Consider the following 12,256-nt stretch of genomic DNA (forward strand, 5'->3'; position numbering starts at 1 on the left):
TCAGTAAGGTATCTGGTCAAGTCCATTCACATGTCGTGGGTACTTAAAAAATTTCACAGCAACGAGTGACCAGGCAACATAAGGTAAATAGGCTACAACACAGAACCCTGTGTTGGAGGAAGAGAGAATCCTTTTTTCCAAAGTGTCCTCCCCCATTTCTAACTCAGCTGTTACCTCAGTTATTCCCATTATTCCTTCCCCTTGCTGCCTTCCTTCATTATTGCCACTAACTACCTCAGTCTTGTATTATCTTTAAACATCATGACAGTACTGAATTTTTGATAGGTACTGGACACTGCTCAGAGCTTTACAAACATTTTGATTTTATCTTTTGCTAAATACTTTTTATTAATTATCTCTTATTTAACTCTTACAACCAATATATGAAATAATTACTGTTGTTATCTCCATTTTACAGATGAAAAAAGGAAGATCAGAGTGAATGATTAACTTGTCAATGGCCACCTTGCTAGAAAGTGGAGGAGCCAGGGCACTGCCCAAGTCTGACTGGCTTCAGGGTCTGCATGCCTGGGATCTGAAAAACCATTTTTCTCTTTTGTCTCCCACTTCCTATTGTCTTACTTCCCTTCTTTCTTTGGCCTCAAGACTTATTGGCTGTGTCAGTCCTTCCTGAAAGACATCTCCCTTGGCCTTCAAGCTCTGCACTCTTCTGCTTCTGAGTTACCAGCATCTCTTTTTGCTACCCAAATATTGCCTTTCTCCCAGGTTTAGTCATTGACCTTTTTCTATTCTCTTGAAAGCTCTTTAAAAAAACTTAGAGCTTGTACTTCTTATAGACACTCGACCAAATCTGTAGCCCTGACTTCTCTCCTGACATGTAGTATTGCTTCTCTACTTGTTAGATATTTCTATTTGGTTGTTTCCCTACTACTTCAAACACATGCTTCAAACATGAATTCACTTTTTATTAACCTCCCTATTTTATCTGTAGTTCTCTACATAAAACCTCCACCAACTCACAATAAAATCTATATTTTATTCAGGCATTAAAGTTCTTCCAGCCCTGGCCAGGTAGCTTAGTTGGTTAGAGCATCGTTCCAATTGCCAGGGTTGTGGGTTCAACTTCAGTCAACGCACATACAAGAAGCAACCAGACTTCCGGCCAAGATGGAGGCCTAGACTGACATGCTTCGTCTCCCTCCACAACTAAGAAGCACTACGACTACCGCAAAACCAGAAATAACCAGAAGTTCTAGAAAATAAAGCTACATGGAAGTCCAACATATGAAGTTATAAACAAGTGGTACTTGTCCGGATGGGTAGGAGGGGCGAAGCTGGGGTGGAGAGATCAAGCTGTGCTGCCAGTGGCAGCTGCAGTGATGAGCAGTGGGACTGCGATAAGCACAGATACCCGTATTCAAGGGGAGGCAAGAAGCACCAGGGGAGCACCCCCGGCTGCAATCTGGACCCGTCAGCTCGTGATTCCAATGCCGAGGAAGGCAGACCCCCATTGCCTTGGACTGTGAGGCCCAGAGGGCATGGGGATAGAGGAGGAAGCTCCCAGTTTCTCGGCAGAGAGTGAACAGCAGGAATCCATCTTGGACCCCAGCTCCCACACAAAGTGCCACAGTGTCGTGAGAAGGGTTGCCCGGTAGCGACGAGTACATGAGGCTCCTCCCCCTATAGCGTAGGAGGTGTGACAGCCCTGCCCAAGAAGGAAAGGTAAACAAACCTGTCAGGATGGCAGGGACAATGACAGAGATATCAATCATGCAGCTGACCAGAAAGGAAATGCACAAATTAATGGACAAACAGATAGGTAATCTTTCTGAGGCTCAGTTCAGACCTATAGTTATAAGACAGCTTACAGAAATAACAGTAGGACTTAATCACGATGGGGAAGGAATGAAGGCTAGTCCTGCTGAAATGAACGAAAACACATATGAAACAAGTGGTGAGGGGAAAAAAACCAGGGATCAAATCAACAAATCAGAATATAGGGAAGGAACAAACAGTCAACCAGTGCAGAAAGAGGAAACAAAAAGGGAGGAAAATGAGGAGAAGCTCAGAAACCTCTAGGACAACTATAAGAGAGTGAATATCCGAATTATAGGGTTGACAGAAGGTGAAGAAGAACTAGAAATGGAAAAATTATGTGAAAAAACAATGGAGTGGAACTTCCCGAACTTGGTGAAGGAAATAGACTTACAGGTCCAGGAAGCACAGAGAGTCCCAAATAAACTGGACCCAGGGAGAACCACACCAAGATACATTATAATCAAAATGTCAAAAATTAAAGATAAAGAATCTTAAAAGCAGCAAGAGAGAAAAAGAGTATTATGTACAAAGGGGTCCCAATTAGACTATCAGCTGATTTCTCAAAGGAGACTCTACAGGCAAGAAAGGACTTACAAGAAATATTCAAAGTAATGAAAAGCAAAAACCTACAGCCACGATTACTCTATCCAGCAAAGCTGTCATTCAGAATAGAAGGGCAGAGAAAGTGCTTCCAGGACAAAGTAAAACTGAAGGAGTTCATCAGATCCAAACCACTGTTACATGAGATATTAAAGTGACTTGTTTAGAAGAAGGAAGATCAAAACTATGAACATAAAATGAAAACTGTATCACAACAACCAACAACAGAAGCTAGGGAATCGAAACAAAGGCAAACTAAGTATGCAACAGAGTGGAAAAAGAATTGTAGGTATGGGGAACATTATGGGGAGAGGTCAGCAGGAAGGGGGAAGGGGGGAAAGGGAGGGAGATGATGCAGGAATTAAGCATAGTAGGAGGGAGTGGAATAGACAGTAAGAACTATATGCACAACCAATGAGCATGGTCTAAGGGGGTGGGGACAATTGGAGGGAGGGAGGGTTACTGGGTGGAAGGGAGAAGAGGGAAAAGAAATTGGAACAACTGTAACAGCATAATCAATAAAACATTTTTTAAAAAAGCAACCAATGAATGCATCAATAAGTGGAACAACAAATCGAAGTCTCTCTCTCTCTCTCTCTCTCTCTCTCTCTCTCTGTTCTTCCTTTTTATCTCCAAAATAAAAATACAGTATTCCCTCACTTATTGCAAGTATTATGTTCTAGACTCCCCCACGATGGGTGAAAATCTGCGAAGTAGGAACCTTACATTTATTTTAGTATTTATATATATTTTAAGGCTGTATAAACCCCTCCCACGCACTTATAAACTGTTTCCAGTCCCTTATTAACCTCTCCCACTCCCTTATTAACCTTTTCCACACTTTTATAAACACTGCTTATGTTCTTAAACATATTCTACACTCTTAAACCTACATAACTTTAATAACATATGTATACAGTACCGCAAAATCCCATGATATAGCAAAAAATCTGTGATAAGTAATTAAATATAATATTTTTTAAAATTCCGTGATACACTGAGGCCTCGATAAGTGAACCGTGATATAGAGAGGGACTACTGTAAACTTTTAAAAATGTTCTTCCAGGTCTCACTCTTGACGTAACTTTTCAGTCTTATTTCCTTTATTCCCTAAAATGAACTACTGTTTTAGCCAGGTCAGTCTAAGCTGTTGTCTACAAACATCTGATTCACCTTCCTGCTATCCCTTAAGACCTGGTGCAAGGCTTACTTGCTCTGGGAACCGTTCTGAGCACTTATCAGGAACCAAGTATATGGAGTCGATTATTATCATATTTTCCTGAGTCTGCACTTGCTCTCCTCAATTAGATTGTAACCTTTATAACCACTTCAGTATCTAGAGTAGCACAGTGCCTTGCATATAATAAGCACTTCCTAAATATTTGTTTATTGGTTCGTTGTTGGGTGTGAGGGTAGAATATGGAGAGGAACTGGCCATAGTAGTATACCTAGAGAGTTGAACTCTTTCCTGGAGGGGGAAGATTATATTTTCCTCATCTTTTTATTTTGGGAGCCTAAGCCAGTGCCTAGCCTTCAGTATTTCAGTTCTTCTCAGTAGGCCTGTTTTTACTGAGTATTGACTGTGCTAGGAGCTGAGCTTCCATAAGGGTTTATAAATGAATGAACGGGTTTGGGAGTAGTGCCTCCATTTCCCAGATTCTGTTTGTCTACCTTTCATACAAGTGAATCTGAGTGTTTCTGTGGTTGGTAGGTATTAAGAGAAGAGTCCCAATGCACAGTCTGAGATGCTTCCTTTCCAGAGGGGGTCTCTTCTCCAAACCAGTACTGCTCCCCAGATATTCCAGAAAACCTCCAAGTTGCTCGCAGCCCTTCTTGGGCTCAAAATGTAAGGAAAACTTCACTCCTGTGACTGCCAAGAAGTGTCAAAGAGGACAGAAAACTCAGAAGAAACCAAGTGAGTTTGGACCACTAAATAATCCCTGGCAGGAAAGGTAAGAGCCAGGCTGATGTTCTTTCCCCTTAGCAAGTCTGAATCTCTGGGCCAACTGAAATTCTGTATTCCTGACATAACTAATGTAGCATGGCAGGGACTCAAAGGGACGCCTCAGGTGGGATACCCATGGCAAACTTGAAGACATCTGAGGAATGTTGGGAGAAATGCTTTGGGATTACAGAAAAATGTGGGTTTTTTTGCCTTTAAGTATGGTTTTTGCAGAAAGGAGATATGTATTAAACTGGGACCTTGTCTCTAAAAAGGTCCAGGGCAAGTGTACTAAAAACCAGGGACCCAGAGAGAGATTAGATGGACTAGAAATGAATAGTCCCATTGCAGCCATGCAAACACACAAATATACTTTATTTTATGCAACAAGTGTATTTTCAAAATTAAATTATATTTTAAATGCATTAGGGAGATGGGCTATTTAAAGGAACCCAGCAGCGAAGCCTTTTGTAATATCATTAATTACCTCCTGATAAATCTTGATTTTTCTTATATTAGATTTTCCCATCTGTTCTGTTTTGTTAAGTAGACAGCACCGAAATGGGCTCTTCTCCCAGACGATCTCCTCAGGGGCATGAGAGTTAGGTCTTCTGAATGATGAGAAAAATGCCAGGGAAAATGGTGGCAGGAAGTGCTTATGCATAGTGTAGGTACTTAATACATATTTATGTAATGAACTAAGTGCCTGAATTATTTGAGTCAAGTCTGGCTGATGTTGTGATACCACTCTGGAGGCTGAGATGAAGAACAGCTCAAGGTTGGTACTCAGCTTAAGTCTTCACTCCTCTGTTCCATCAGGTGAATGGTATTAGACTTGTAAGAAGCTTGACTGGACAGCTCTGCCCAGATATCCCAACGAGTCCTTAAACTCAGTATGCTAACAACTCTCAAATTTTAACTCTAGGCCAGTTATGTCTTCCAAACTCTAGAGCCATATAAAAATGCCTATTTCTTTTCGTTGTTATTTGAGTTTTAGCTACATGTGGCCATTTAAATTTAAATAAGTCAATTCTGATATTATGCTTGCTTTGAAAACGGAAATATGTTCCAACAGATTGATATATTATGAAACAATTTGCACATACTATAGATTTCACATTTGCTTAGAAGTGATTTCATCTGCGACAAACATCAGATGAAAGAAGGAAAGTGCACGCAGCTGAACTGAGTTGCATGAGAATACATAAAATGAACACACGCACCCATCTCGGGCATCTGCTGCTCTCAGTTAGCTGAGTGTGTTGTGAGCCTCACCCATTCACATATGCTGTTAGAAATTTCCATTCCACTCACATGACCCTCCTGTCACCACCTCATGATAACACAGGTGGGCAGCTACTTCCACAAGCAAACTTCAGGTCTTTTTCAGGGCAAGGTAGCATCTTATTGTAGTAACTTATCCATTTTTTAGTTATTTAACATGTAAAACTGTACTATTTTTATTAGGTTCCTATCTTTTCTGTGTGTATTACTCATAAAGTTTTGAAATGTGGGTGCCTGACACTATTTTTCCCATGAGCCCTGTGATTTCTTTTGTGTGATTTTTCATGGCATGGTGTCATAACACTTAATATCACATTATAATGGAGCTTACTGTATAAAGTTAATTAAAATTAAATAAGATTAAAAATTTAGTTCCTCAGTTACATGAGCCACATTTCAAATGTTCAGTATCCACATGTGGCTAGTGGTTGCCATATTACATAGAGCATGACACCCAAATAGAACATGGTCATTACCACAGCAGGTTCTCCTGGACCGCACTTATATAGCCTGAGTGTTCAGTCTGAAAGGTTAGATGAAATGATGAGCTGACACAAGCACTCACTCTTGATCTTTCCACCAATACCTTATTAAGTCTGTTGCTTTTCTATCATTCTGGACTCCTGATCTACTGAGATCATGACCCAAAAATCTGTGGGACAACCTTCTCTTATCCTATTTGTTTTACATTCTTTGAGGTATATTGCCTAAGTCTTTTGCTTTATTGCTGATATTCTTTTGCAGGTGAAATTTGAAGCTCAGAAGAAAATTCTACAAAGACTAGAGTCTTACCTCCAAATGCTCAATGGAGTCAAAGTGACAACAGCTGCACCAAAAATCAGAGGGGCTTCGCTGTCTTCTCCATCCTATTATACCCTCTGTAAGCCCTTACCTCCTGATCAGTTGCTGGGGACCAGACCCTTTGCTAAGTGATTAGTATGCATTATAGTTCTGTTTACTGTTTACAGTCACTCTGGGAGGTAAGCACTATCATTTTACAGATGAAGACATTGAGGCTCAGAAAAATTAAGTAATTCTCCCAAGGATACACATCTAGAATGTACCAGAGCTGAGATTTATACTCAGGCCTACCTGATGCAAAACCCACTTTCTGAACCACCTTAGGCCATTATCTGTCTTGGCTGCTTAATTTTGTAAATAAAGTTTAATCGGACCACCCAAGCTCCCTTGTTAATACATCATTTCTGGCTGCTTTCACACTACAGCAGCAGAGTTGAGTAGTTGTGACAGGAACCATATAGCTTGAAAAGCCTAAAATTATTTACTATCTGGCTCTTTACTGGAAAAGTTTGCTGACTCCTGCTTTATGGCGAGATTGGAACTCTTCTCTGCTATGAGTGCCTATAGAGTCTCTTCATCTTCTCAGCCATGGAGTTTCACCTATGCCATATTTTCCAAGCAAACATCACTTATTTGTCCTTATCCAGGTAAAATTCTTTCGTTCCCTGTATTGTTTTCCTTGGTTTCATTTGACTGTTTTCCCTTTCCTGTCTTGCCTCCTCCAGCCTGTCATCAATGGCTACTGAAATAAGTCTACCTTCTCTGTAAACCGAGGTCCAGATGGCAATCCAAAGACCGTGGGGTACTATCTGGGAACTTGGAGAGGTCAGTTGATGGCCATGACTAATAAAAATAACAAACTAAGGACTGAGAGGAAAGGGAAGGATGCAGAATTGAATGAATATATTATGTTATCATTCTGTTGTTCAGTAGCAAAAAAAAAATCCCATTATATTTTATTTCCCTTTTAAAATCTAAACAGAAAGTAGATAAAATTATATTGCTTATCTATAGCATGATATAAAATATTGCATGCTAGCTCCATTAAGAATAAGCTTCTTAATGGCTAAACTAAGAAGTAGGCTTTCTCTTAAAAATGATTTTGGGCTTGAAGTAGGTACTTTGCTTCTCCATATCTGTATATGCCTCTTTGAAGGAAGGAATTTGAGTTGCTGGGCATTATCTTCTAAATAATCTTTAGGGGAAAAAAACATATAAATCAAATTATTTTTCTTTCCATAGACGGGAACATTGTCTATGTACGGTCTAACCATCTGAAAAACGTCCCTGAGAAACACAGTCAAGTGGGACAGGTAATAAGGAACAATGACCTGAGGCATCCATAACATTTTAATAATTAAGCTACTTCAGGGAAAGTGGGGCTCTGTTTTGAAAGCATACCTTTTAATGTAGAGGGAGCATTGCTAATGTTTCATTTCAGAGAGGGTGGAGAAGAGAAGAGAAAACTGTGTCCATTACTGCAAAATGTCAGACATCCAAGGAATTTTAATAGGGGGGAAGTATTAGGAAAGAGAGGTACTGCTGAGAGCAGTAGAGCAAGTGGAAGGTAGCTGAAATATTTGGAAGGCTAGTATTTGGGGCAGAATAGAATTGAGAAATATTGAGAGATGTAGGAGTGACGGTAAGGCTTCTACATCATGAGACTGGCCTCTGAGTCATTTTTGTATCCTTCTGTTTCATACACCCACTATTTATTGAGTGCCTACTATGTGTAATGCACAGTGCTTATTGCTGGGGATCAGTGGTGTCTCAAATGGACATGATAGGCAGGCACTCTCATGGAACTTAAAACCAAAAAGCAAAAAAGCCTTACTTGTGAGGACTGATCAGAGCTCCCAGCCAACATCCTTATTACTTGTTAATTCTGACCAGCACCAGTGGTCCTAATGATACAGGTTTCTGACACTTGGATGGTGCCTTCTGATAGAACACCTTGTGACCTCCAAGATTTCTCTTTTAGGACACAGATCCCTTCATAAGATCATTCTTCAGAAATTTTCCTACATGGCTCTTGTCAGCTTCTTCTCCCATTATCTTCTAAACTCTCACCTCTCCTCAAATTTCTTACCCCATTGCCTTTACCTTGCTCTTGGCAGATGACCATTCCTGGTTCTTCACTGGAAAATTAAGGCCATCCTGTCTTAGTCCTGCCTGAGGCTGTCCTCTTTATAGAAGACCCTCAGTTTTCTTTGTCTGCTGGCTTCTACTTATGAAGTAAGATTCATTTCAGAGCATCAGGTCCTGTAGAAAATCTTATCTGACTCCTCAGCCTGATTAGGGATTCCCCTCTCCTGCGTTCTTATGTCTACCATTGCATATCTCCTTTTGTAGCACGTGTTATACCATATCGCATTGTCGTGCATTGGTGCTTCCCACACTGGACTGTGGAAGTAGCAGCTGTGTATTCAACTTTGTAGCCTAGCATTTAACACAGATTCAAACACATAGTTGGTGCTTATCAAGTGTTTGGTGAGTGAAGACTTACCTCTTTGCAATATTTACCCAAGTTTCTAGCCTTTCCAGCTTCTGTTGGGCAAATTTCGACCCTCTACATCCATCCAGATGAATTCCTTCTTGTAAAATTTGTTCTGGGCCTTAGATCCAAATCAGTAGATCCTCAAATACAGGCGAGATGCCCATTGTAATAATAATAGTATCAGATAGACAGACAGACAGACAGACAGACAGACAGCATGTGCTGGGCTATTCTCAGTTTGTTTATACCTTCGTTTTCTTTTCCCTAATACTGGTAGTATCATTCCATTCCATTAAGATGACAGAATGACCCTAGTCTGCCCCAATTTGAGGTTTAAACGTCTACTCGAGACTTGAATCAAAATGTGAATTTTATAATAGTTGTCAGACCTAAGAAGGTCTTAAATATTATCAAAGAAATAAAAGTACTTAGTTTTAAAAGCCAGCAGTACTAATAAGATCAGTAAGGAAAAATGGTACTCCTTTGCCCGATCTGCCCTTACTCTTGAGTATTGCTCCCAGAAACAATAACAATTACTGTAGCTATCCTGGTGTTCCATATTTCTAAATAGTACTTTATTTTGATATATTTTGGTTTATCAAATTACATATTATATGTTGACTTCCAGTTATGGCATATAAGAATTTCTCTTTTTTGTTGTTCTCCTTCCAAAACTACCTATCTTATATGTTTATAGCACACTTTTTGGTTAAATTAATATTTAGTGTTTATACTGTAATGACTATGTAGATATTCACTTCTGAGCCATGTAGATGTGCTGAAGTTTTATTTTCCTTTATTGTACACTTTTTAAAGTATATTTTATTGATTATGCTGTTACAGTTGTCCCAAATTTTTTCCCTTTGCTTCTCTCTACCAAATACCCCTCTTCCCTCTGGCAATCCCTCATTCATGTCCATGGGTCATGTATGTAAAATCTTTGGCTTCTCCATTTCCTTTACTGTTCTTAACATCCTCCTGTCTGTTTTGTACCTACCAATTATGCTTCTTAATTTTTTTTTTCAGTTTTCTTCTTATAGTTGTTTTTCTATTACAGTTGTCCCATTTTTCCCCCCATTGCTCCCCCTCCACTGTGCCCTATCCTTCTCCCACAGTCATTCCCCACCCCGTTGTCCATGGCCATAGGTCATTTATAATAGTTCCTTGACTAGACACTTCTACTACGTAACCCCTTCTCTCCCTCCCCTCTACCCACTAGTCACTGTTAGTTTGCTTTTTGCTTACATGCCTCAGGTTCAGTTTTGCTTATTTGTTTGTGTTGTTCATTTGTTTCCTGTATTAGGTGATATCACGTGGTATTTATCTTTTGCTGCCTGGCTTATTTCGCTAAGCATAATGCTCTCTAGTTCCATCCATGTTGTCGCAAATGGTAGGAGTTCTTTCTTTCTGCTGCATAGTATTCCATTGAGTAAATGTACCACTGTTTTTTAATCCACTTATTCCAGATGGGCACTTAGGCTGTTTCCAGTACTTGGCTATTATAAATAGCGCTGCTATGAACATAGAGGTACATAGGTTCTTTTGAATTGGTCTTTCAGGATTCTTTGGGTATAATTCTAGCAGTGGAATCACTGGATCAAAAGGCAGTTCCATTTTTAGTTTTTTTTTTTCCAGCTTTTCTTTATTGATTATAATGTTACAATAGTTCCAATTTTCTCCCCTTTACTCCCCTCCACCCAGCATCTCCCTCCCCCAGCAATCACCCCCAAGTCCATACCCATGGTTCGTAAAAAATAACTATCCCTCCCTCTCAGATATTAAGACCCTTTGTAATCTTATAAAGGACAATGGGCGAAGGTCTCAAGCTCCTCTAGCTGCTTCAAGCTGGACATGGTCGTCGTCCTACCTACCCTTGGGTCCAGAAAACCCTAATAATAGTGGGGATGTGGAGGGGAGGGTGGCCTTCCCACATGGGGAAGGATCGTGCAGACTCCAGGTCAGTTGGCTGTCTCCGGACAACAGCGTGCTTGGTTTAACAGGCTGGCATCCTTGTTGTGTTCTGGGGGCAACAGATTTGGCGAAAAGGGTTAAAAGACATCATTCAATCCATAACTACTAGATGACAAAAGGCAGGGATTAATTTTTCGATGTTCAACATTAGTGGGGAAAAAAAAAAGGGCTTCTTTGGAGGAAGGTGTGCTAGGCACATCTCGCCTGTCCAAAACCCTTTTGCCCATTATATTTAGTTTGGGCTGAGGGAAATAGTTTATGTTTCCCCCCTCTCAGACCTCTGGGCCCTTTCTTTCCAAGCCATTAGGATAGAAAAGAGAAACCAGTTTTAAAGTGAAGCCCACAGACCACCCCATTCTTCCCCAACCCAGCCATTTAGTTCAGCCAAACCTTTGAGTCTCAGGAGGCAGCGCTGCAGAGAGGATTAAGTGAGGCTTATGCGTACAGACAATCACTCAGGTAATGCAGTCATAGGCTTATGCCCTTTGAAAACAGAAAACACGTGTTAATTTATGTAACATAACCAACAAACAAGTCTCTAAATCTGTAAGACTGTCTTATTGGGAAGACATCCAGTTGCAAGGCACTTGACATTCTACTTGCCTGCAACTTGAATCTCTTTGGTGATATCACAGACATGGCTTAATTTTCAAGTGAAACCATATTTTAAATGATAAGAAACTTTTAAGACAGTTAGCTGACCTACTTTACAGTCTACTACTGATCATTGTGATTTTCCTTGAATAATGATTTTTCTCCCTAAGATTACCCTCCTTGTCTTTAAAGGGACTACATTAAGTCCATTTTTAATTTATCCTGTTCATTTGCATAAACATAACAAGAGCAGCAAATGATCACTTATGAACTTTAGTTCTGCTTTGCTGGAACTTACCCAAGGAACATTTAGGGTGACCCTCAGTCTGCTCTTCAGGGCACAGAAGCTGGGCCACATACCTGGCATTCATCCTTGCCTGTACACACCTGTCCTTTCCAAGTCCTTCTGGTTTTTCATTGTGCCTTAAGGTCCCTTCTAGCCATCTTTCAGGAAAACAACCTTCGTTCCTTCCCTGGAGAGATTGCTGTGGACCGCACAACCAACCATGGTAGCAGGCCTTTTGTCTCGCGGGCTTTTATTACTTTTGAAAGTCATTCCCAGTTCCTCAGAGCTTTTTGGTAACAACTTGAGCCCAAGTATGTCTCCTTTAGAGTTGACATTCCAGTCAAAGACTTGGTCAAAAAAAAAGGAACCTCTATTAACAACTGGTCTTATTAGGTCTATGCAAAGAAACTTAAGTCATTACTTACTTGTTTAGAATGCCAAACTCTGGAGAGATCAAATGGGGAGAAAAATATACAATGTGAAGGAAAATCTTTGACCTAAT

General features: G+C 40.2%; 1 protein-coding gene across 1 annotated transcript; it reads left to right on the forward strand.

Moving 5' to 3' along the window:
• The first annotated feature begins 1,701 nt into the window (after positions 1-1,701).
• TRMT2B (tRNA methyltransferase 2B) lies at positions 1,702-8,556 on the forward strand. The gene is given in 9 exon segments (XM_090264076.1): positions 1,702-1,780; positions 4,073-4,331; positions 5,047-5,082; positions 5,084-5,099; positions 6,350-6,439; positions 6,441-6,485; positions 7,132-7,231; positions 7,649-7,719; positions 8,524-8,556. Coding segments are annotated over 9 exon segments (729 nt in total).
• Positions 8,557-12,256: the final 3,700 nt, after the last annotated feature.

This window comes from Furipterus horrens, unplaced genomic scaffold (assembly GCF_987537825.1).
Source record: "Furipterus horrens unplaced genomic scaffold, mFurHor1.1.pri manual_scaffold_17, whole genome shotgun sequence".
NCBI lineage: Eukaryota > Metazoa > Chordata > Mammalia > Chiroptera > Furipteridae > Furipterus > Furipterus horrens.